At 47.3% G+C, this 25,552-nt stretch overlaps 1 protein-coding gene across 4 annotated transcripts in view; it reads right to left on the reverse strand.

Annotated features, from left to right (window-relative positions):
• sipa1l3 (signal-induced proliferation-associated 1 like 3) overlaps window positions 1-25,552 on the reverse strand; it is a 161,746-nt gene that overhangs the window by 24,037 nt on the left and 112,157 nt on the right. For 3 of the 4 annotated variants that reach the window (XM_055663617.1, XM_055663619.1, XM_055663616.1), the window contains exons 10-14: window positions 16,507-16,755; window positions 14,739-14,888; window positions 4,780-4,910; window positions 3,831-3,949; window positions 1,439-1,893 (exon numbers count right to left, since the gene is read on the reverse strand). In XM_055663617.1, coding sequence (XP_055519592.1) covers window positions 1,439-1,893; window positions 3,831-3,949; window positions 4,780-4,910; window positions 14,739-14,888; window positions 16,507-16,755 — 1,104 coding nt within the window. The remainder of the gene's footprint in view (window positions 1-1,438; window positions 1,894-3,830; window positions 3,950-4,779; window positions 4,911-14,738; window positions 14,889-16,506; window positions 16,756-25,552) is intronic. The other variant, XM_055663618.1, reaches the window with a different exon arrangement.

The raw sequence follows: 25,552 nt of genomic DNA on the forward strand, positions 1-25,552 counted from the left end.
CGCTCCATTGATGCTGCTGCACCCGCTGAGTTTCTCCAGCACTTTCGCCTACCAGCATTTTAACACTATCCTATACCCACTAGGGACAATTTTTACATTTACTAAGCCAATTAACCTACAAACCTGTACATCTTTTGGGAGTGTGGGAAGAAATCGAAGATCTCGGAGAAAACCCACGCAGGTCACGGGGAGAATGTACAGACAGAACCCGTAGTCGGGATCGAACCCGGGTCTCCGGCGCTGCTTTCGCTGTAAGGCAGCAACTCTACCGCTGCGCCACCGTGACTGCCCGGTGGAGTCACGGTGATGACATCGGGCTATCATGATCCATGTTTAATCCAAGGACATGGGCCGGTCGCTTTGAATATCGTGTGTGTAGCACAGAAGGCAGCTCGTGCTGGAGAGTGGCGGAGAAAAATAAAACAACAGGCCACACGGGAGGCCACTGTTGACTCAGAAATTAATCAAAACTCGGTTAAAAGTGCAGCAACGAAAAACTAATGCCAGATGTGAATTAGAGCGCTGTAATCTGATCCTGTGGTTCAGAGAGTTTTACTAATAATTGAGATAGTGGGGAGCAGCAAGATTAGGTTGTGGCGATACCCAGATAATCAAACATTCACCACAGAACGTGCTCTGGGCCAATCTCCGTCATGGCAATTACACCATTTCTCTTCCGTATCACAAGCTTTTTACACTGCTGCCAAGATCCTTGAGTTTCAAGGATGCGTCGTCTCCCGACGGCTGCAGCTGCCGGCAATGATAGGGACGGTAGGGTGTGGGTCACAATGATACAGCGTGTGGCACTGCCTCAGAGAGACTGCCCACCCCAGCCCAGCCGCCTCACTCCCTAAAGGGCCTGTCCCACATGCAATTTTTTCGGCGACTGCCGGCACCCGTCATAGTCGCAGCAGGTAACCGAAAATTTTCAACATGTTGAAAACCCAGTGGCGACCAGAAAAAGGTACGACTCTTTGGGCGACTATTCAGGACCATACGTGTCCAATCCATTAATAATCTTTTATGTTTAAATAAGATCCCCTCTCTTCCTTCTAAATTCCAGTGTGTACAAGCCCATTCGCTCCATTCTTTCAACGTATGACAGTCCCGCAACCCCGGGAATTAACCTGGTGAACCTAGGCTGCACTAGGCGCAGAGTTTATTTATTCATGTGTGTTTATTAATGGTATATGGACACACTGATCTGTTTTGTAGTCAATGCCTACTATGTTCTGTTGTGCTGAAGCAAAGCAAGAATTTCATTGTCCTATCAGGGACATGTGACCACAAGCTCACTTGAACATGAACTTGGTTACACAAAAAAGCTGGAGAAACTCAGCGGGTGCAGCAGCATCTATGGAGCGAAGGAAATAGGCAACGTTTCGGGCCGAAACCCTTCTTCAGACTTCTTCAGAACATGAACTTGATTGCTCCTTACCTAGGATGTGGACTGTCGTTGCTGCTGTTCAGCCCATAGCTGGTGCTGTGAGCAGGAGTGTGGGCCTTCTTCCTGTGGCCTTTGCTCTGGCCGTTGGCGTTGAGGGCTGGCGACGAGTCTCTCCTCTTCTCCATGGGAGGCGGCGTGCAGTCCGTCATGCGGCTGGTGCACTCCTGCAGCTCGCTATAGGTGGCCGACGTCTGCAAGGGTCTCTGAGCTTTGTCCCGCCAGGGTGCGGCCCGGGCTGGCTTGGCTGCCGTCGTGCCGGCAGCAAAGGGGCTGGGGGCGTAGAGGGTGGTGTCGATGCCGCTGTCGCTGGACGCCCCCTTCACCGAGGCCTCCAGCTCAACCTCCATGTGCTCCACGTTGTCAGACCACCGCTCGTCGCTGTGGCTGCTGGAGGCGTTGCTGGACAGCGTGTTGCTGCTGGACTGGCTGGAGTAATGAGCGTCGCCCTGCGAAGGAACACGCACCAGATTAGAATTGGAGCCTCGGGCAGACTGACGGGCGACTCCTGCAGCCCCCGGAGAAAGGGCCGGGTCTTGCAGCTCCCAGCACGGCAGCTGTGACTTCACACCTGTTAAATGGAGCGGCTGGAACATGTTGGCAATTAGGTTGCAGTCCCTGGCGTGACAACAAAGGCAGCCAACGTCAATGAATGGGTGCAGTCAGGGGAACATCCCTAGATATCTTCACCCTCACCCTGTGGGAAATATCACATTCTTTCCCCTTTGCTGTACTTAAAATATAATGACTGCTTCATTGCGTGCTGTATATTTCGCCTTATGAGGAAGGTCTAACAAATCATTCTTTTTCAGGACACAGAGTGCTGGAGTAACAGCGGGTCAGGCAGCATCTATGGAGCTAAGGAAATAGGCAACGTTTTGGGCCGAAACCCGTAAGGGTTTCGGCCCGAAACATTGCCTATTTCCAGAAGGATTTCGGCCCGAAACATTGCCTATTTCCTTAGCTCCATAGATGCTGCTGCACCATAACTCAGATTCAGATTCAGATTCAATTTTAATTGTCATTGTCAGTGTACAGTACAGAGACAACAAAATGCTCACTTGAACATGAACATGAACAGAGACAACCGAACCTCCCGGCCCCTCCCCCCGGGCCCCCCCTCACTGACCCCCCCCCCCTTCAAACCTGCCCCTCCCCCACACACTCACTTGCCCTGCCCACCCCGTCCTACCATCACTCCCCCCCCATACCCCATACTTAAGATTGTTAAGGGCTTGGACACACTAGAGGATTACAAGGTTAATTCCCGGGATGGCGGGACTGTCATATGCTGAGAGAATGGAGCGGCTGGGCTTGTACACTCTGGAGTTTAGAAGGATGAGAAGACATCTCATTGAAACATAGAAGATTGTTAAGGATTTGGACACGCTAGAGGCAGGAAACATGTTCCCGATGTTGGGGGAGTCCAGAACCAGGGGCCACACACACAGTTTAAGAATAAGGGGTAAGCCAATTAGAACGGAGACGAGGAAACACTTTTTCTCACACAGAGAGTGGTGAGTCTGTGGAATTCTCTGCCTCAGAGGGCGGTGGAGGCAGGTTCTCTGGATATTTTCAAGAGAGAGCTAGATAGGGCTCTTAAAAATAGCGGAGTCAGGGGATATGGGGCAGGAAAGGGGTACTGATTGGGGATGATTAGCCACGATCACATTGAATGGCGGTGCTGGGCTCGAAGGGTCGAATGGCCTACTCCTACACCTATTGTCTATTGTCTAACCCCCCCCCCCCCCCCCCCCCCCCCCCCCCCCCCCCCCCCCCCCCACCAATGCCCCTCCCTCACCCCTCCTCGACCCCCATCCCCTTACCCTCCTCCCCTTCAGCCCCCCAACTCTCCACCCCACCTCACCCTACCCCCCCTGCCATGTTCACGTTGAGTGCTAAACCCATGTCTCTCCTCTCGATTTTGTGTCTACCTGCAAAGAGATCTTTTAATGTGCTGGACAATGACAATTTTTCTTTTAAGCAATGCCAAACCATTCCTTATCTGACAAGATATGTAAGAAGAGAGTGGTGAATCTCTGGAAAGAGGGTAGTTGAGAAGTCACTTCAGATGCTATATTTAAGAGGGTTTAGATGTGGCCCTTGTGGAAGGGATATGGAGAGAAGGCAGGTACAGATACTGAGTTGGATGATCAGCTGGAGTAATCATATTGAATGGCGGTGACGAAGATGGCCACTCCTGCACCATTTCTATGTTTCTAAGAAGGAACTGCAGATGCTGGTTTAAACCGAAGATAGATAGAAAAAGCTGGAGTAACTCAGTGGGACAGGCAGCATCTCTGGAGAGAAGGAAAAGGTAACGTTTCGGGTCGAGACCCCTCTTCAGACAAGACACAGGCAATAAAACCACAGAAAGGAGACTTACTTTGGCATTCCTGTTGGGGGAATCCTTGCCTGTTAGCTCTTGTCTCGGGAGCCGTTTAAAGATATTGTTTCCGGAGTTTGTGTAAACTTTGGACACTGCAGGTACATGCCACAAGGGCTCTGAAATGGAAGAATTGCAGATTTTTAAATTATTTAAATGATTCATTTTTAAATAATAAATACAATTTGTCAATCATGGCTGATCTATATCTCCCTCCTAACCACATTCTCCCGCCTTCTCCCCATAATAGATATAAATAGCAGGCTAGATATAAACAGCATACAAGACTGGAGCACACTTCCAACACTAGAAAGCAGTGGGACTCTTGCACTTCCGAAAGGGCAGTTCCCTAATTTGAGGAAGGACATTCTTGCTATTGAGGGAGTGCAGTGTAGGTTTACAAGGTTAATTCCTGGGATGGCGGGACTGTCATATGCTGAGAGAATGGAGCAGCTGGGCTTGTACACTCCGGAGTTTAGAAAGATGAGAGGAGATCTCATTGAAACATAGAAGATTGTTAAGGGCTTGGAAACGCTAGAGGCAGGAAACATGATCCCGATGTTTGGGGAGTCCAGAACCAGGGGCCACACAGTTTAAGAATAAGGGGTAAGCCATTTAGAACGTAGACAAGGAAACACTTTTTGTCACAGAGAGTGGTGAGTCTGTGGAATACTCTGCCTCAGGGGATGGTGGAGGCAGGTTCTCTGGATGCTTTCAAGAGAGAGCTAGATAGGGCTCTTAAAGGTAGCGGAGTCAGGGGATATGGGGATAAGGCAGGAACGGGGTACTGATTGGTGATGATCAGCCATGATCACATTGAATGGCAGTGCTGGCTCGAAGGGCTGAATGGCCTACTCCTGCACCTATTGTCTATTAAACATGGTCTATTGAATTATGAACATGCATCCTTGCCAGAATATTGAACCTAGCCAGTCGCAGGAACCTTTACCATTCTTATTCCGTTCCATTGTGCTGTCCTGGCTTGTTAGACCTCCAGATGAAGACTTGCCACTCGACATGGTATCCTCTCTGCTGTGATGCTCATACAGGGGAAGCCCATGTTGACCCCCTCCGTACCTGCTGGAGTAACAATCAAACAAACAAACTTAGTCCCGTCGGCAGCTCCTAGCATTGAAATATCTCAGTAATCCAGCTTTTATTTGATACCCTTTTAATTGGGGTCATTAGTTGTTACAGGTCCACCACTGATTTTCCGGTTCCCTTGGTTCCGGTTCCAGAGCCTTTCCGGATTATCCGTTTTGCCGGCCCAAACAGTGGTCAGGGCCTCAGAGAGGAGTCCAACAGTACCGGAACATTCCGCCTCACACAGTCGGCAATGGGAATGGATCTGCTGGCTCCGGTCGGAGTTCCAGAGCCCCGGTCACAGGGGGGGGGGGGAGATTTGACCAGCCGATTGACGCAGAAGTCCCAATGAGGTCTAGATCGGCCGCCTCAACTAGCCTAGGTGCCACATGTTCGGGGGAACTTCCGGGGGGAGGGAGGAAATTTTAAGTGTGCTCTCGTAATTTTGTCCGGATTAAAATTACGGACTGGTTTATACTCTCTAGAATTTAGAAGATTGAGAGGGGATCTTATAGAAACTTACAAAATTCTTAAGGGGTTGGACAGACTAGATGCAGGAAGATTGTTCCCGATGTTGGGAAAGTCCAGGACAAGGGGTCACAGCTTAAGGATAAGGGGGAAATCCTTTAAAACCGAGATGAGAAGAACTTTTTTCACACAGAGAGTGGTGAATCTCTGGAGCTCTCTGCCACAGAGGGTAGTTGAGGCCACAGTTCATTGGCTATATTTAAGAGGGAGTTAGATGTGGCCCTTGTGGCTAAGGGGATCAGGGGGTATGGAGAGGTACGGGATACTGAGTTGGATGATCAGCCATGATCATATTGAATGGCGGTGCAGGCTCAAAGGGCCGAATGGCTTACTCCTGCACCTAATTTCTATGTCTATGTTTCTAAAGGAGGTGCTGGACCCCAAGTAGTAGGAAAATCGGTGGTGGACCTCTACCGCAATTGGTGGCACAGTGGCGCAGCGGGTAGAGCTGTTGCCTCACAGCGCCAGACACCCGGGATTGATCCTGACCTCGGGTGCTGTCTGTGCACTGTGGCAGTCTGCATTGGCTAAAAAAAAATCATTTCTCAAGGGTATCCAGGGATGAGCGAGCGTTGCCAGTTATGGCTACATCCCAAAAATAATTAACGACCAAATTCATCCAAAATTTCTAAAGGCCCAGCGTTCTGTTTGAACCTAATGGGACATCATTTACAGCAAAAAAAATGACACAAAGTGCTGCCCTGCTTAGAAGGATCGCGACACCCATCATAGACACAAAATGCTGGTGTAATTCAGCATCTCTGGAGAGAAGGAATGGGTGACAATTTTGGGTCGAGACCCTTCTTCAGACCTGACCTGAAACGTCACCCATTCCTTCTCTCCAGAGATGCTGCCTGTCCTGCTGAGTTACTCTGGGCTTTTGTGTCTATCTTCGGTTTAAACCAGCATCCGCGGTTCCTTCCTACACTTGTCACCCTTCATGTCTGAAGAAGGATCTCAACCCGAAACGTCACCCATTCCTTCTCTCCAGAGGTGCTGCCTGTCCCGGTGAGTTACTCCAGCATTGTATGTCTAACTTCATGTTTTCCCCGAGATGCTGCCTGAGCTGCTGAGCTACTCAAGCACTTGCCGTTTTTTTGTAAACCAGCATCTGTGGTTCCTTGTGTCATTGTTTACTGTAGTTGGTTTAAGCGCCTGAGTGTAAATACAGTCGGGGGAATTAGGTCAGCCTTTTGGGGTGGAAGGAATGTGAAGGGTGAAAGCGCAGGATAATGAAAGCGGATCGAAATATTGGTATCTCCCTGGTGCTGCTGGTATGCTGCTCTGGATAATGTTTTCAGAGGATAATCCCCGCGTCTGTCCGAATCAATTAGTACAAGCAGCATTACCACTGCTCAGCAACAGAACTGGAAGCAATTAATATAAAAGCAAAATACCACGGCTGATAGAAACTTCAAACAAAAATAGGAAATGCTGGCACTACTCAGCAGGAGAGGGAGAGAGAAAAACAGGGTTAATATTTCAAATCAATGATCAGTCATCCATCTGAAATGTTCAATGTTTTTCTCTTCATTGCTGTTGCCAAGTTAAATTAATCTCCTCTGCCTGCACGTGATCTATCTCCCCCACCCTCCCCCCCCCTCCCCCCTTCCCCCCCACCTTCCCTTCATACCCATACACCTTTTTAAAAGGGAGACAAAAATACTGGAGAAACTCAGCGGGTGCAGCAGCATCTATGGAGCGAAGGAAAGGGGCAACGTTTCGGGCCGAAACCCTTCTTCAGACTGATCTCACAGGAGAGGCATATCTCCTTTAAACTTTGCTCCTGTCCGATCAGTCGGAAGAAGGGTTTCGGCCTGAAACGTTGCCCCTTTCCTTCGCTCCATAGATGCTGCCGCACCCGCTGAGTTTCTCCAGCAATTTTGTCTACTTTCGATTCTCCAGCATCTGCAGTTCCTTCTTGAACGCCTTTTTAAAAGCCTAAACGCCACTATCGGATCTATCTTCACCAACATCGGTCCCCACCTCCCTATGGATAAAAAAAAACTTGCTCAGCACATCTCCTTTAAACTTGGCTCCTCTCATCTTAAAGCTTTGCCCTCTGGTCTTTGACATTTCCACCCTGGGGAAAAGGTACTGATTGTCTACTCAGTCTATTCCTCTCATTATTTACTAAACTCCGATCAGGCCTTCATTCAGCCTCCAGGAGAAACCAATGCAAGCCTCTCCTTGAAGCTAATATCCTCTAATCCAAGCTGCGTGTATGAGGAAGGGTCTCGACCCAAAACGTCACTTATTCCTTTTCTGCAGAGATGCTTCCTGACTGAACCACCAATACCACGGCCGACCTTCCCCACTTCCCCACCCGGCTCCAACCCAATTACACTCCCGTCTCCCCTGGCCCGGGATTAGGTAACTGACTGGTTCCAGATATCTCACAGCAGCCCTGGACTACTATCTACCTCATTGGTGACCCTCGGACTAGCCTTGATCCGACTTTGCTGGTTTTACCTTACTCTAAACGGCATTCCCTTATCATGAATATCCTCTCTGGTTTCCCACAATGTCCTCGGATATATATTTCCACAATGTCCTCAGATATATTATGACGTTTTGGATCGAGATTGGCCCGAAACGTCACGATTCCCTTCGCTCCATAGATGCTGCCTCGCCCGCTGAGTTTCTCCAGCATTTGCGTCTACCTTCGATTTTTCCAGCATCTGCAGTTCCTTCTTAAACATATCAAGGGCTTTGTCAGAGTAATTGCTATTCTCAGTCAGTCCCTGCTTTACACCGAACAACTAGACACGAAAAGCTGGAGCAACTCAGTGGGTCAGGCAGCATCAATAGGTGACGTTTCGGGTCGAGGTCACCCGAAACGTCACCTACCCCTTTTCTCCAGAGATGCTGTTTGACCCGCCGAGTTATGCCAGATTATTGTGTCTATCTTCGGTTTAAACCAGCATCTGCCGTTCCTTCCTACACATCGCACCAGACAAGATTGGCTTTCTATATCGTAACTCTCACTAAAGTTTCCTTGGATTGTTAATAGGTAATCTGCTGCCAACCATGAGTTCCTTTCATTCCACATAGCTGTGTACGTGGCTGCCTCTTAATGTTGGTACTACTGTAGCCCAGCTAATGTAAACAGATCTCAGTCACGCAATGGAGGTTACTATTCTAGCAACTGGAAAAACCAGTTTGGTGTTCGAATGACTGCAATTCACAATGGGCGGGTTTAACCTGCTGAAAAACATTTATTTAACCTTGCCAAAGAGAAACAGCCAACAGATGGCTTTCAACCGGAATAAAAACCTTGCAATCTAATCAAATGCAAGGTGTCACAGTTTGTAATGTAAATATATGACACATCATGGATCTCATAAGTTTATGGCCCTTCGGATCAACGAGTTCACTGATGGGAGAGTCTAGAACTAGAGGGCCCAGCCTCAGAATTAAAGGACATTTCTTTCAGAAGGAGATGAGGAGGAATTTCTTAAATCAGAGGTGGTGTGGAATTCATTGCCACAGAAGTTTGTGGAGGCCAAGTTAATGGATATTTTTAAGGCAGAGATAGATAGATTCTTGATTAGTACGGGTGTCAGGGGTTACGGGGAGAAGGCAGGAGAATGGGGTTAAGGCGGTAAGATGATCGATATTCCTTGCCAGTCTTTGTCGGAAGAAGGGTCTCAACCTGAAACATCACCTATTCCTTTTCTCTGGAGATGCTGCCTGACTCACTGAGTTACTCCAGCATTTTGTGTCTATCTTTTGTCCAACCTCCATCTCTTTTCTAGCTTTCTCTCCCCTCTGCAATCAGACTGAAGAAGGTTCCAAATCAAGCCATCTCCTGTCCATCCCTTGCAGATACTGCCTGACCTGCTGAATTACCCTAGCACTTTGTGCTTTTTCTTTATCCATAGTTGAGTATAGAAGTTGGGATGTAATGTTAAAATTGTACAAGGCATTGGTGAGGGCAATTCTGGAGTATGGTGTACAATTTTGGTCGCCTAATTATAGGAAGGATGTCAACAAAATAGAGAGAGTACAGAGGAGATTTACTAGAATGTTGCCTGGGTTTCAGCAACTAAGTTACAGAGAAAGGTTGAACAAGTTAGGGCTTTATTCTCTGGAGCGCAGAAGGTTAAGGGGGGACTTGATAGAGGTTTTTAAAATGATGAGAGGGATAGACAGAGTTGACGTGGAAAAGCTTTTCCCACTGAGAGTAGGGAAGATTCAAACAAGGGGACATGATTTGAGAATTAAAGGACTGAAGTTTAGGGGTAACATGAGGGGGAACTTCTTTACTCAGAGAGTGGTAGCTGCGTGGAATGAGCTTCCAGTGAAGGTGGTGGAGGCAGGTTCGTTTTTATCATTTAAAAATAAATTGGATAGTTATATGGATGGGAAGGTATGGAGGGTTATGGTCTGAACGCAGGTATATGGGACTAGGGGAGAATATGTCTTTGGCACGGACTAGAAGGGTCGAGATGGCCTGTTTTCCGTAATTGTATATGTTATATGGTTATATGGTTATAGTAAGAGAGAAAGGTCGGCACAAAATGCTGGAGTAAATGCTGGAGGCAGCTTCACTAGAGAGAAGGAATGGGTGACATTTTGGGTCGAGCCTCTTCTTCAGACTGAGAGTCAGGGGAGATGGTGGCACAGAGATAAGGATGGGCAAGGCGTGACATTGAGACATTAAAGGAGACAAGGCTTAAGGAAAACATAGAATAGATTATTGTTAGCTAGGTGAAGGTGACAATGAAGCATACAGAGATAAAATTTAATCAGGGGGACAGTCAGACTGGTGGGAGAACTAGGAAGGCGTTGGGGACAGAGAGTGAGGGAAAGCAAGGGTTACTTGAAGTTAGAGAAGTCAATGTTCATACCGATGGGGTGTAAACTGCCCAAGCAAAATATGAGGTGCTGTTCCTGCAATCTGCGCTGGGCCTCACTCTGACAATGGAGAAGGTCAACCACTTTGACCTTCAACAGTCTTACAAGGGTGAAGCTCACATTTTCAGTCACCCAGAGGTGTCACCAGTGAGCTGTAACTGAATCACCGACACAAATGCTCCAGCTACAAGTGTGGACGTCAGCTGTCAGTGTACAAAGAAACTACAACTGAAAACCGACACAGGCATGTCCAAGAAGGTGATAGATAATATGGGAAATCCAAGGATATTTTCCTTGGTAAGAAACAAAAATTATAATGTGAAGAAAAAATTAATATACACTTGTTTCAATTAGAAATGTGAAACGCAGAAAATGTTCTGTGTTGTTCGTCCTTCGTAGCTGAAGAAGCCCACGACTTCAGTGTTTTTGTTTGTGGGTCTGGAGGTGAGTGGTGAGACCGGTCTGGGCCCAGAAGGCTCGCCCGCATATGGGCCACAGTTGGGTGGGTGCTGCAGTCGATGTTGAAGTCCCCCGAGCCTTGCGAGCGGCGCGTTTCCTTTGAGCTTCTGCGGTGAGCCTCTTCTCAGCTGCACGCGCTTCTGTGGGGATCTAGCTTCACCCAGTTGGGCGGTGCAGAACAAGCGACTACCAAGTATTGAGATTACATAGAAACATAGAAATTAGGTGCAGGAGTAGGCCATTCGGCCCTTCGAGCCTGCACCGCCATTCAATATGATCATGGCTGATCATCCAACTCAGTATCCCGTACCTGCCTTCTCTCCATACCCCCTGATCCCCTTAGCCACAAGGGCCACATCTAACTCCCTCTTAAATATAGCCAATGAACTGGCCTCAACTACCCTCTGTGGCAGAGAGTTCCAGAGATTCACCACTCTCTGTGTGAAAAAAGTTCTTCTCATCTCGGTTTTAAAGGATTTTCCCCTTATCCTTAAGCTGTGACCCCTTGTCCTGGACTTCCCCAACATCGGGAGCAATCTTCCTGCATCTAGCCTGTCCAACCCCTCTTATACGTTTCTATAAGATCCCCTCTCAATCTCCTAAATTCTAGAGAGTATAAACCAAGTCTATCCAGTCTTTCCTCATAAGACAGTCCTGACATCCCAGGAATCAGTCTGGTGAACCGTCTCTGCACTCCCTCTATGGCAGTGATGTCCTTCCTCAGATTTGGAGACCAAAACTGTACGCAATACTCCAGGTGTGGTCTCACCAAGACCCTGTACAACTGCAGTAGAACCTCTCTGCTCCTATACTCAAATCCTTTGAGATTGATGTTAAGGTCTTTGAGGGACAGTCTTTGAAGCGTTGTTTGAAGAAATAAATGTGTAGGAACAGTAACAAGAGGAAGCCATGTGCCGGGTTAATATAGACAGGTGCCCATTAAACTGTGGGCCGAATGGCCTGCTTCTATACTGCAGGACTCTAATGACCCAATTTACAATTTAACAAGGATGGAACAGCTTCCCTCTCTCCTCAACGAGGGAGGCTGAAGCAAGCCTGCCACACCCATCGTAACAAGAGATTACTTGTATTGATCAGGCAAGCTCCAGCCAGTGGCAAGATCAACAATGTCCTGCCCAAAGATCCTACAGCAAGCAAGATGGATCACGCCTTCTAACTGCAACGGAGCGGAACGTGGGCCTTTTTTTCATCCATTTCCGTAACCGGACCCGACCCAACTCGCAGTGTAATCAACGTTGTGGGGGAACAGTTTGTGTTAATAAATTAAAATTCTGAAAATGAGGAGAAGATTTTTACCAAAGAAATGTTATTTTTACGAGGATGTTTCCGTAACCAGCTTCCGTCTCCGCACTAGTATCCTGCGGGATCTTTGGTGCGGAGACGGAAGCCGGTTACGGAAATGGGGCCAGAAAATTACCCATGAATCTGCCCATGACCGTACTGCGTCTTTTTTGTCGCGTGGACGATCTTGCTCGCTGTAGGGTCTTTGTCTCTGCCTTTGGAAATTCATCTCATTCTCAGCAGAGCAACTCAAGCCTCACTGTGCTCTCCCCCCCCATCTTAATTAAAGTGTACAATTCCAAGAACATATGGTTTTGTCAGCGTAGAACTAGAAGTTTCACCTGATGCACATCAGTCTTGTGCAAGATCTGTTTAAAACCATACCATTTATGAGGAAGATACACAAACAATGAACCCAAACCCTGTTATTATTCATAATAAGACCTGGAGTTGAGAAAAACATAAAATGCTGGAGGCATTCAATGGGTCAGGCAGCTTCTGTGGAGGACATGGAGAGGTGACGTTTTGGGGTGGGACTCTCCTTCAAACTGATTTAAGGGGGGGGGGGGGGGGTGGGGGCTGAAAAAGAAGCAATACAAAGTGCTGGTGTAACTCAGCGGGTCAGGCAACATCTCTGGAGAACATGGATAAGCAACGTTTCACAGAGTGCTGGAGTAACTCAGCGGATCAGCAGGGGAAATTTCAGGTCATAGAGTGATACAACATGGAAACAGGCCCTTCGGCCCAACTTGGACAACATATCCAAAGTATATTAGTCCCATCTGCCTGCGTTTGGTCCATATCCCTCCAAACCTCTCAAATTCATGTGAACCCTTCTTCACAAAGAGATGGGTGTGGGATGACGATAGGTGGGTACAAGTATGTGTGTGCGCGTGTGTGCGTCTGTGTCCGTGTGCGTGTGCATGTGTGTGCGCATGCGTGGTTAACCTGGAATTGAATCTGTGACTAATAATGACAGTACCTGTGAATTAGTTGCAATACCAGGAGAGAAACATTTGTTGTTTTACCAATGCAACCATGTAGTTAGGGTTTGTGCTGGTTCAGAATATTAAGTGATTGGAAAGGAACGCATGTTTGAGGGGAAAAAACTAATTGTTTTGACCCAAGATAGACACAAGAAGCAGGAGCTGCGTGACAGGCAGCGTCGTTGGAGAGAAAGAATGGGCGGCGTCTCGGGTCGAGACCCTTCTTTAGAGATTACCCATCCCACTGAGTTACTCCAGCATTTTGTGTCTATCTTCGGTGTAAACCAGCATCTGCAGTTCCTTCCTACACAAAATAGTTTTGACATGCACACTAGACAGTTCATCTAAATTCTTCTGAGAATCTACACCTCGGTGTAATACCGGTGGCTATTTCAAGAACTCTTGACTTTGTTGCAGAATATGTTATTACACAAGGTGTGTCTGGAACTGAAATCATTAAAAAATTATTGGAATACAACATAATTATTGATGAGACTTGATTTAAAATTTTACAGACAGTAACTGTGTATGCAGGATATAGAGCATTTACTAAATAATGAATTGCTGATGTCTGATGATATACCAGGGAAAATACCCCCGTTTAAATTAAGACTAATCATAACATTTAACTCAGAAGCTGCAATGGTGCAACAGTGACTGGAGAAAGGGTGAACACAATCTTGTGAAATTGAAGCAGAATAAAGACAGGTCCCAACCTGAAACGTCACCTATCCATGTTCACCACAGATGCTGCCTGACCCGCTGAGTTACTCCAGCACTCTGTGAAACGTCACCTATCCATGTTCTCCACAGATGCTGCCTGACCCGCTGAGTTATTCCAGCACTTTGTGAAACGTCACCTATCCATGTTCTCCACAGATGCTGCCTGACCCACTGAGTTAATCCAGCACTCTGTGAAACGTCACCTATCCATGTTCTCCACAGATGCTGCCTGACCCACTAAGTTACTCCAGCACTCTGTGAAACGCCACCTATCCATGTTCTCCACAGATGCTGCCTGACCCGCTGAGTTACTCCAGCACTCTGTGAAACGTCACCTATCCATGTTCTCCACAGATGCTGCCTGACCCGCTGAGTTACCCCAGCACTCTGTGAAACGTCACATATCCATGTTCTCCACAGATGCTGCCTGACCCGCTGAGTTACTCCAGCACTTTGATTCAAGATTCAAGAGAGTTTATTGTCATGTGACCCTGATAGGACAATTAAATTCTTGCTTTGCTTCAGCACAACAGAACATAGTAGGCATGAATACAGAACAGATCAGTGTGTCCATTTACCATTATATGGTATAGTGTATTTCTATTGTATTTAAAAACAGCATCAAGGGATATGGGGAGAAAGCAAGAACGGGGTACTGATTTTGAATCATCAACCATGATCATATTGAGTGGCCTACTGCACCTATGTTTCTATTGCAAACCAAGATATTGCCCCACACAGCAGACTGAGCAGGATCAGTGGGCAGTGACAGAGACCAGCTGTGGTTCCCTTGTACATGAGCTACTAGCCTGAGGATAGACACAAAACGCTGGAGTAACTCAGCGGGACAGGCAGCATCTCTGGAGAGAAGGAGTGGGTGACGTTTCGGGTCGAGACCCTTCTTCACAACTACCATCCTAGTACCGCTGTAGTAGACAGCCGTAGAAGTAAACGGCATTGGTCCTACCTGTCAGGGGTTCCTTTGTGTCTGCCAGACAGGGCGTTTCCAGAACCCGACGAAGAGAAGCTTCCAGAGGGATTTCGAAAAGGCACAACTCTCTCCACTGCCACCACCGTCGATGCCGTGCTGTACAAAGTCTCTGGGTAGCTAACCGGCCTGTAAAGTAAATGGAAATATTTGGCAAACCTAACCAGATCAAAAGCTAAATATTTAATGACCGTTTAATAACAGCGATGGAAATAGTTTCTTCCTACGCAAAATTGTTTTGTTTTGACACATACACTAGACTGTTCATCTAAATTCTAAGAAACATAGATGTATTCAAGAGAGAGTTAGATTTAGCTCAAGGGATATGGGGAAAAAGCAGGAACGAGGTATTGATTGTGGATGATCAGTAATGATCATATTGAATGGCGGTGCTGGCTCGAAGGGCTGAATGGCCTACTCCAGCACCAATTCTCTATCCTTTCAATGTTTTTAATTTTGTCTGAGAATCTACACCTCTGTGTTATACCAGTGGCTATGACAAGAGCTCTCGACCCTGCTGTAGAATTCACACCCACAGCACCCCCTCCCCAGGTATTTTCCCTTGCAACCGCAAGAGATGCAACACCTGTCCCTGTACCTGCTCACTCGCATGCATCCAGGGACCCATGCAGTCTTCCCAGGTGAGACAGAGGTCCACATGCACCTCCTCTAATACCAGTACTTGCAGTTCCTTGAGTCTGCAGAATTTTACACCTTCTACATGGTGAATGTGTGAATCACGTTAGAACCCTCTATTGCCCCTGTCCCACTTAGGAAACCTGAACGGAAACCTCTGGTGACTTTGCGCCCCACCCAAGGTTTCCATGCAGTTCCTGGAGGTTGCAGGTGGTTGCCGGAGGTTGCAGGTAGTGGAAGCAGGTAGGGAGACTGACAAAAACCTCCGGGAACTGCACGGAAACCCTGGGTGGGGCGCAAAGTCTCCTCAGGTTTCCTAAGTGGGACAGGGGCATAACTCTCTCCATTATGTGGAAGACTCCGTAGACAGCAGCTTCCATCCACACCACCTGTACCAGTCGGAAAGGAAAGGGCAGCAAAAGCAATATGAACACCAGCAGCTGGAAATAGGCACAAAGTGCCGGAGTAACTCAGCGTTTCAGGCAGCATCTCTGGCCGATATTTCAGGTCAGAACCCTTCATCAGCCACTCTGAAGGGCCCCCGACTCAAAACGTCACCCATCATTTTTCTCCATAGATGGTGCTTGACACGCTGAGTTATTCCAGCATTTATGTGTCGATCTTCAGTCTAAACCAGCATCTGCAGTTCATTTCTCCAGCAGTAGCTGGAAGTGGTCCTGCAGCCTACACACCATCCCGACAGAAACATAGCGATGTGTAGGAAGGAACTGCAGATGCTGGTTTATACCGAAGATGGACACAAAGAGCTGGAGTAACTCAGCAGGACAGGCGGCATCTCTGTGGAGAAGGACCAGGCGACGTTTTTGGGTGGAGACCCTTTATCAGATTGAAAGGTCACCTGTTCCTTTACTCCAGAGATGCTGCCTGATCTGCTGCCTGCTCAGTCTGAAGAAGGGTTTTGGCCCGAAACGTTGCCTATTTCCTTCACTCCGTAGATGCTGCTGCACCCGCTGAGTTTCTGCAGCATTTTTGTGTACCTTCGATTTTCCAGCATCTGCAGTTCCTTCTTAAACACTGCTGCCTGATCCGCTGAGTTACTCCTGCATTTTTTTGCCTGGAAACAAATTGATGTTGAAACGCCGGATCTTACCGCTTGCTGTTCTTTGCTTGTGATTCACTGTAGGAGGCTGGGACAGCGGGCTGTCGGGAGGGCTGGTTGCGGTTGGATGGCTGAGTGGGCACGCCTCCAGGCCATCGCTGGGCCTGCAGCGCGCTGTGGGCTGTGGGACTGCTCCACTGCAGCGTGTTAGTCCTGTAGGGTGGCCGCAAGCCAGCAGGCATGCTATCGCTCTCAGTCTTGCTGTCCATGGTCCGCATTTCATACAACTCGGAGTAACCCCTGGGAGGAAACACAGGCCCGGCGACAGAATTAGGACAACCGCTGAAACGGTGGCTCATAAATCACCCATTTAATTCAGGCTAAACCCACGACATGAGTTATTTACTATGTTGCATCGTTGCAATCCTCTGGAGATTGACATCAAAGTATTTTTCTTTCCTGCGCCTATAAATGCCTCATAATTCAGGGACACCAGAGTGGCAAGGAACAAATTCAATGCGACTTTCAGTTATGAAAAAATCCTTTTGTCATCACATCCTCCTTTCGTTCATAGATATGTCATAGAAATATGTTCTTCTGCTGCTGTTACTTTTGCTTGGGATGTGCAGGGAATGGAAACATGGAAACAGAAAATAGGTGCAGGAGTAGGCCATTCGGCCCTTCGAGCCTGCACCGCCATTCAATATGATCATGGCTGATCATCCAACTCAGTATCCTGTACCTGCCTTCTCTCCATACCCCCTGATCCCTTTAGCCACAAGGGCCACATCTAACGCCCTCTTAAATATAGCCAATGAACTGTGGCCTCAACTACCCTCTGTGGCAGAGAATTCCAGAGATTCACCACTCTCTGTGTGAAAAAAATGTTTTTCTCATCTCGGTTTTAAAGGATTTCCCCCTTATCCTTAAGCTGTGACCCCTTGTCCTGGACTTCCCCAACATCGGGAGCAATCTTCCTGCATCTAGCCTGTCCAACCCCTTCAGTATTTTGTAAGTTTCTATAAGATCCCCCCTCATTCTTCTAAATTCTAGCGAGTACAAGCCGAGTCTATCCAGTCTAGCGAGTACACGCCAAATCAATCCAGGATATGTATTACGTGCAGGCAGAGGAGATTAGGTTAACTTGGCATCATGTTTGGCAGGGACATTGTGGGCCGAAGGGCCTGTTCCTGTGCTGTACCATCTATTTCCCTAGAGTCTAGGGATGGGGAACCTTTTCCTGTTGGAAGGCCGCATTAAGTTAGCTGTAATCTAATAAGGCCACATCCAAGAACCTTCAATTGGATATAGGATTATTTTGTCGAATCTTCTTTTACTCTTTGGTATTTTATATACGTTCATTTTAAGATTAAAATAAAAATAATAAAAGACAAACAAAAATATATTAATAAGAATAAAGGGATTTGTTCTACAAAATTTGGCTTCATTCAAAAGGCCGCACTTAATGGCCTAGAAGGCCGCAGGTTCCCCAACCCTGTCCTAGAACTTGCGAGAGCAGAAAGTCTGAAGTTAAACCCTTCCCCCACCACAATCTCCGCTAGTCATCTGGGGAGTCGCTACAATTGGGATTCAGTGACCATGGATGGACACAAAGTGCTGGAGTTACTCAGCAGGTCAGACAGCACCTCTGGAGAAAAGATACAGGTGACGTTTCGAATCGAGACCCTTCTTCAGATCTTGGTTGTCAAGTTGCGTGGGAAAGAACTGCAGACGCTTGTTTAAATCGAAGATAGACACGAAATGCTGGAGTAACTCAGCGGGACAGGCAGCATCCCTGGAGAAAAGGAAATGGGTGACGTTTCGGGTCGAGAAGTCTGACTGAAGAAGGGTCTCGATCTGAAACATCACCCATTCCGTCCCTCCAGAGATGCTGCCTGTCCCGCTGAGTTGCTCCAGCATTTTGTGTCTATCTTCAGTTGTCAAGTTGTAAGGACCAGTTTGATAACTGGTCTCCTTGTCAGCTGCTGTGGGAGTGGGCTGTCCATTTAGCATTGAGCACACACTATCCACAGACTCCACCCTCAAGCAATGGGTTGTGCATAGCTGCAACATCTATTTATTTGAAATGTCTACCCACTTACGCCCACATAAAGAATAATACACAACAGTTCTCAAGGAATCTAGGGTCAGAGGAGTTGATCCTCAGCAAGCAGGCAAATAAAACTCTACACATGCCAAGTCCATCTACACTACTCTCATTACTCTTCCAAGCTAGTCACCTTGTAGATGCCACTGCCGAGAGCCATGAGCCAATAATTTGTCATGCTGGGAGAATATAACCAAGAAAGAACTGCAAATGCAGGTCAAATCAAAGGTAGGCACAAAATGCTGGAGTAACTCAGCGGGTGAGGCAGCAGCTATGGAGAGAAGGAATGGGTGACGTTTCAGGTCGAGACCCTTCTTCAGTCTGACTTCTCGACCCGAAACGTTGGCCATTCCTTCTCTTCATAGATGCTGCCTCACCCACTGAGTTATTCCAGCATGTTTAGTCCACCTGGGAGAAGAAGTCCACAGTTCCAGCATCTGAAAAGACAGCCAGATTCCAAAGACATCAAGTTAGCTCCAGAAACTTGGTGGGAATCCAAGTCAAGTGGTTTGGCGAAAAGCAACATGACCCTCTGTGGATAGTGTGTGCTTAATCTTAAATAGACAGCCCCCTCTCTCAGCTGCCGACAAGGAAGCCATTTATCAGACTTGGCCAGTAGATAATTAAGTACACTCTGAATCCAAAGCATGCCATGGCTTAGGCATGCGGACGGGCGAGAAGATTCTTGGCATGTCACTCCTGTGAAAGGAAACACTTTGTCCTAACAGATTAAATCACTTGTGAAATTTACTTTGGAGATGGGAAGCTTCGTCTTCAAGCATGGCTGGGCCGGGCCTCATAACTACATGTTCTCTTTTCCCAACAGGGCAGGACTTCAAATTGAACAGCGCGGACAATTCCAGGCACAGTCGGTCAGAGAAGAGGTGGTTGAACAAGGTACACAAAAGCGCTGGAGAAACTCAGCGGGTGCAGCAGCATCTATGGAGCGAAGGAAATAGGCAACGTTTCGGGCCGAAACCCTTCTTCAGACAGATTCTGAAGAAGGGTCTCGACCTGAAACGTCACCCATTCCTTCTCTCCAGAGATGCTGCCTGTCCCGCTGAGTTACTCCAGCATTTTCGGTTTAAGCCAGCATCTGCAGTTCCTTCCTACACATTTTATCCAAATGTCTTTTAAAATGTCAGCTTCACCCCTCCAACCATTTACTCCTCCTCCCACACGGGCTGCAAGAGTGCAGGCTGGCAGCTCACCACCACCCTAGTCTTGCCAGTGATGCCCATGGGCATGAAAAACAAACATGCTCATGAATCAAACAAAGACACAGAGTTCTGCAGTTACTCAGCTGGTCAGGAAACAGCACTGAATAGACTGGATGGGTGACGTTACGGGTCAGGTCTGAAGAAAGGTCCCGACCCGAGTCTCATTGTCTTTGACGTCGTTTTCACACATGTACCAAGGTAGTGAAAAGGTTTTGTTGCATGCTAACCAGTCAATGGAAAGATTATACACGATTACAATCGAGCCGTCATTGTGTAGATACATGATAAAGGGAAGAACATGAATAGTGTTTAGTGGAAGATAAAGTCCAGTAAAGGTGTTTAAGAAGGAACTGCAGATGCTGGAAAATCGAAGGTACAAAAAAAAGCTGGAGAAACTCAGCAGGTGCAGCAGCATCTATGGAGCGAAGGAAATAGGCAACGTTTCGGGCCAAAACCCATCTTCAGACTGATCAGTCCAGTAAAGGGCCTGTCCCACTTACGGGATTTTTTTCGGCAACTTGCCTGCACCCGTCATAGTCGCAGCAGGTCTCCGAAAATGTTCAACATGTTGAAAATCCAGCGGCGACCAGAAAAAGGTACGACTCTTTGAGCGACTACTCACGACCATACAGGTGTGACGTGTCGACATGTTGCAGAGAAGTAACATAGTGAATTACTTGTTTAAGAAAGAACTGCAGATGCTGGAAAAAATAGAAGGTAGACAAAAATGCTGGAGGAACTCAGCGGGTGAGGCAGCATCTATGGAGAGAAGGAATAGGCGACGTTTCGGGTTGAAACGTCACCTTTTCCTTCTCTCCATAGATGCTGCCTCACCAGCTGAGTTTCTCCAGCATTTCTGTCTACCTAGTGAATTACTTAGGTACACAAAAAAGCTGGAGAAACTCAGCGGGTGCAGCAGCATCTACGGAGCGAAGGAAATAGGCAACGTTTAGGGCCGAAACCCTTCTTCAGAATTACTTAATCAGGCAGCCCCAGAAAACTTAATGTAAACAATAAATGCTGCTGCACCCGCTGAGTGTCTCCAGCATTTTTGTCTACCTTCGATTTTCCAGCATCTGCAGTTCGTTCTTAAAAACTTAATACATCCATGGCCTGTGGCCCATAAAACACTGCCAAAACATTCACTGAGCCATTTTTCACAAGGCTCCTCGCTATTAAGTTACCTGGAACTCCCTTGATCGAGCTGCCGACAGTCTCATGGCATTTCAATACTGGAGCGCGGAAAGTGACAATACCTTCTCAATCCGATTCTGAGAACCTCGCTGCTCAACAGTTCTATTTACAGGGTTGGTAACTTTATCTTGGCTCGCTCTCGCTCTCTCTCTCTCTTTCTCTCTCTCTCATGCACAGGATTACAAACTTTTACCAAGTAAAATGAAGTGCTCTGCCCAGACATGTTTTCAGTTGTCACGTTGAAAGCGCAAGCCAGGCGTGGTTAAGTTGGTGCCCGCAAAAACTCCACATTAAAGCTGGATCATCCCAGTTTTGATGTCTTCATTCATTTAGGCAGGAGAGCTAAACTAGTTAAAAAAATATAGAACTTTTTTTTATTTAAAGCAAATATAGGCAATGATAATTTAACTAAAAACTATGCTCAATAGCATACTCACGGGTATTAGGCGCTAGGGGGGGAGGCAGGAGAATGGGGTTGGGAGGGAAAGACAAATCAGAAGTGAAGAAGGGTCTCGACTCAAAACTTCGCCTATTCCTTCTCTCCATAGATGCTGCCTCACCCGCTGAGTTCATCCAGCATTTTTGTCTCCCTTCGATTTTTCCAGCATCTACAGTTCTTTCTTAAACAATCAAATGTCAGTGAACGGTGGAGTAGACTTGATGGGCCGAATGGCCTTATTCTGCTCCTAGAACCTATGGATTCACACTCCTTGGTCAGTCCTGCTGCCTTGGGAAAGGACACACTCTCTGTGGTTTATCCGCCTTCCTGCCAGAGTGCCAGGAATGGTTTTCATTTCAGTTCAGAGATGCAGCATGGAAACAGGGGTGACGCCTGTAAGGCCGTGAGTAGTCGCCCAAAGAGTCGCACCTTTTTCTGGTAGCCGCTCGATTTTGAACACGTTGAAAAATTTCAGCCAACTGCCGCGACTATGACGGGTGCCAGAAAGTCACCGAGAAAGTTGCCTAAGTGGGACAGGCCCTTTAACCCTCCACTTGATCACCAACTACCTCGCACCCTATTTAAAGAGATGTTACTGTGAACTAAACCAAAACTATATTTAGTTGTTTTTGACCACACTTTGTGGCGTAACCATGATTCCACAGATTGCAGGGTGGTGCAGAGGAAAACAGCTCATCGGCTTGCCAGACCTTAATAATTCTGTATGTTGGGAAAACATTTTATTTAAGACAGAACTTGTCCAAATCCATCCAAGCATTTTATTAGCAGGATTACAATTTAAAACCAGAATTGCAACTGCCGGAGGTAGAGTTTGTAGGACAGTGCTGAGCAAGACTGGCCTTTAAGTTACTGCATGTACGTTTAGGGGATACAGTGTTTTGCTTTGGCACTAATACCTGTGCCGGTGAAGTCAGCCTCTCAATCTTACCACACCCTGCTCAGTTCAGTTTAGTTTATTGTCACCTGTACTGAGGTACAGTGAAAAGCTTTTGCTGCGTGCTAACCAGCCAGCAGGGGGCAAGGAAAGAGCGTTTACATCGCGGCCCTGTTTCCACCAATCTTTCCACCACCGTCCCTGAATCTGGAGGTGTGTGTTTTCACACCTATACATTTTGCCCGATGGGAGATGGGAGAAGAGGGAGTGGCCAGGGTGAGACTGGTCCTTGATTTCCACCACAAGAAGCCTTGCCGAGGCAGCGTTGAGGTGATGCTGAGAGTGTGTCAATGGGAATAACTTCTGGTTTGTGTGATGGTCAGCAGAAAGCAATACATGAATCCAAACAATTCAATGTACAGATACACGATAAGGGAATTCCCGTTTCTGCAAGGTAAACGCCCCTAATTTCTCTTCCCGTCAAGAGTGCTGCAATGAGGTTGATAGAATGTTAGCACTGCTCTTGTTGTGTAGTTTTGGTAGCTGACTAGATAACACACCAAGAAACCGAGTGAATCTGGATGGTGTGTTTTCACACCTATACATTTTTGGCTCACAGAGGGAGTCCCAAGTTCTTGTTTAGTTCAGTTTGGGGCTGAGATTCACTGCAATCAATTCCCAATTCGTGGAAACAGGCCCTTAATTTCCCACCGTAGTCTGCCTGACCAGCGATACCCGCACACTTTGGTACTGACTATACACACACTATAGGCCAATTTAAAGTGGGCACCAAGCCAATTAACTCACAATGTCCCACGTCTTTTTAGTGCAGTTTAGAGAAACCGAAGATCTCTGAAAAAGGCCCTTCGGCCCACGCAGGTCTGCCCTGACCAGCGATCCCCGCACACAAACACTACCATACACACACTAGGGCCAATTTAAAGTTATACCAAGCCAATTAACCTACAAACCTGCACGTCTTTGGAGTGCGGGAGGAAACCGAAGATCTCTGAGAAAAACAACGCAGGTCACGGGGAGAACGTGCAAACTCCGTACAGACAGCACTCGTAGTCGGGATCGAACGCGGGTCTCCGGCGCTGTGACAGCAACTGTACCACAGCGCCACCGTGCTGCCCTAAGATGCCAAATTAAATTAAATCTGTCCTTTTTCATCATGATTCATATCCCTGCATATCTATGTGCCTATTAAGAGCCTCTTAAACACCACTCTGGTATCTGCCTCTACCACCACACCCAACGCAGCACGTTCCAGGCACCAAGCACTCTCATTATAAATAAAAACCCTGCCCTGCACATCTTCTTTGAACTTTGCCCCTCTCACCTTAAAGCTATGCCCTCTACTCTTTGACATTGGCACCCTTGGGAAAAGGTTCTGACTGTCGACCCTATCTATCTATGACTCTCAGCATTTTTCAAACTTCTATCCCCTTCTTTACTAAGTGCGCCAAAACAGTGGTCCCCTCTGCCTGGTATGATTATTAAGCCAGCAGCGTACTGCCGCTGGGGAAGGCACGCTCGCTTGGGAAAGACCTCAAGGTTGAGCTTAGTTTTGGAACCAAATTGGGAGCCAGTGCCTGATGCCGGCACTCCAAAAGACGCTGGAAAATCACTGCACTGTGATACGTGTACACTACCTTTTAGTTTAGTTTACTTCAGTTTTGAGGTACAGCACGGAAACAGGCCCTTCGGTCCACCGTGTCCGTACGGGCCAGCGATTCCCACATTCTAACACTATTCTAGTGGCAATTTACATTTATACCAAGCCAATTAGCTCACAAACAATAAATAGGTGCAGGAGTAATAAATAATAATAATAGTAATAAATACTTTATTAATCCCCTTATTCAGGGGAAATTCAGATGTCAGAGTAGGCCATCCAGAGTAGGCCATTTGGCCCTTTGAGCCAGCACCTCCATTCAATGTGATCATGGCTGATCATCCACAATCAGTACCCCGTTCCTGCCCTCTCCCCATATTCCCTGACTCAGCTATCTTTAAGAGCCCTACGTAGTTCTCTCTTGACAGTGTCCTGAGAACCGGCCTCCACCGCCCTCTGAGGCAGAGAATTCCACAGACGCACAACTCTCAGTGTGAAAAAGTGATTCCTCATCTCAGATTCAGATTCAATTTAATTGTCATTGTCAGTGTACAGTACAGAGACAACGAAATGCATTTAGCATCTCCCTGGAAGAGCGACATAGCAAACGATTTGAATTAAAAAAAAAAGAATAAGGGGGGGGGGGGGGTGGTGATTGGCAGTCACCGAGGTACGTTGTTGAGTAGAGTGACAGCCGCCGGAAAGAAGCTGTTCCTCGACCTGCTGGTTCGGCAACGGAGAGACCTGTAGCGCCTCCCGGATGGTAGGAGGGTAAACAGTCCATGGTTGGGGTGAGAGCAGTCCTTGGCGATGCTGAGCGCCCTCCGCAGACAGCGCTTGCTTTGGACAGATTCAATGTCAGGGGATATGGGGAGAGGGCAGGAACGGGGCAAATTAGATCTCCGTTCTAATCTGTACGTCTTTGGAGTGTGGGAGGAAGCCGAAGATCGCAGGAGAAAAAATACGCAGGTCACGGGGAGAACGTACAAACTCCGTACAGACAGCACCTGTAGTCAGGATCAAACCCGGGTCTCTGGCGCTGTGAGGCAGCAACTCTACCGCTGCGCCAACGTGCCGCTGCTGTTCCTTTCTGATTTGGCAATTTGAAGATTAAAAACATCCCAATTAATAATGAAGGCGACAAAAAAAAGATGTGGTTTGTTGGAGAGCGCGACACGGCTTAGATTCAACCCCGATGCATTCATGGCACATTCCACCGCCATTCAAGACAAATTTGCGCTGTTAAGTAGGATTATAAATGGCCACGTTTGGTGCACTTGAAGGGGAGCCGGTGGTTTTTGAAGCCGTGCCAATTAAAAGAAAAACTGCTCTTTGCAGATTGTGTTTCATTTCCTCTCCTCCCCTTTGGCTCAGGCAAGACAAAACTAGCCCCATTATAGAGCACCGCACAAAAGCTTGAAAAGGCAGCTTTGTGTTCCGCAGAAACATAAAAAGAAAAATGAGTCACAATAGAGGAAGGTTTATAAAAAATAAAAAAAAAACACTGGCATTCATCTGGCATTCATCGGTCACGTCAGGATTGAAAGCCGTTTAGGCAATCAGCAAACACTGCATGTTACTCCGGGCTTTTCATTAAGTTCACAGGACAATACCCTTCCGATGG

This window comes from Leucoraja erinacea, chromosome 38 (genome assembly GCF_028641065.1).
Source record: "Leucoraja erinacea ecotype New England chromosome 38, Leri_hhj_1, whole genome shotgun sequence".
Classification (NCBI taxonomy): Eukaryota; Metazoa; Chordata; class Chondrichthyes; order Rajiformes; family Rajidae; genus Leucoraja; species Leucoraja erinaceus.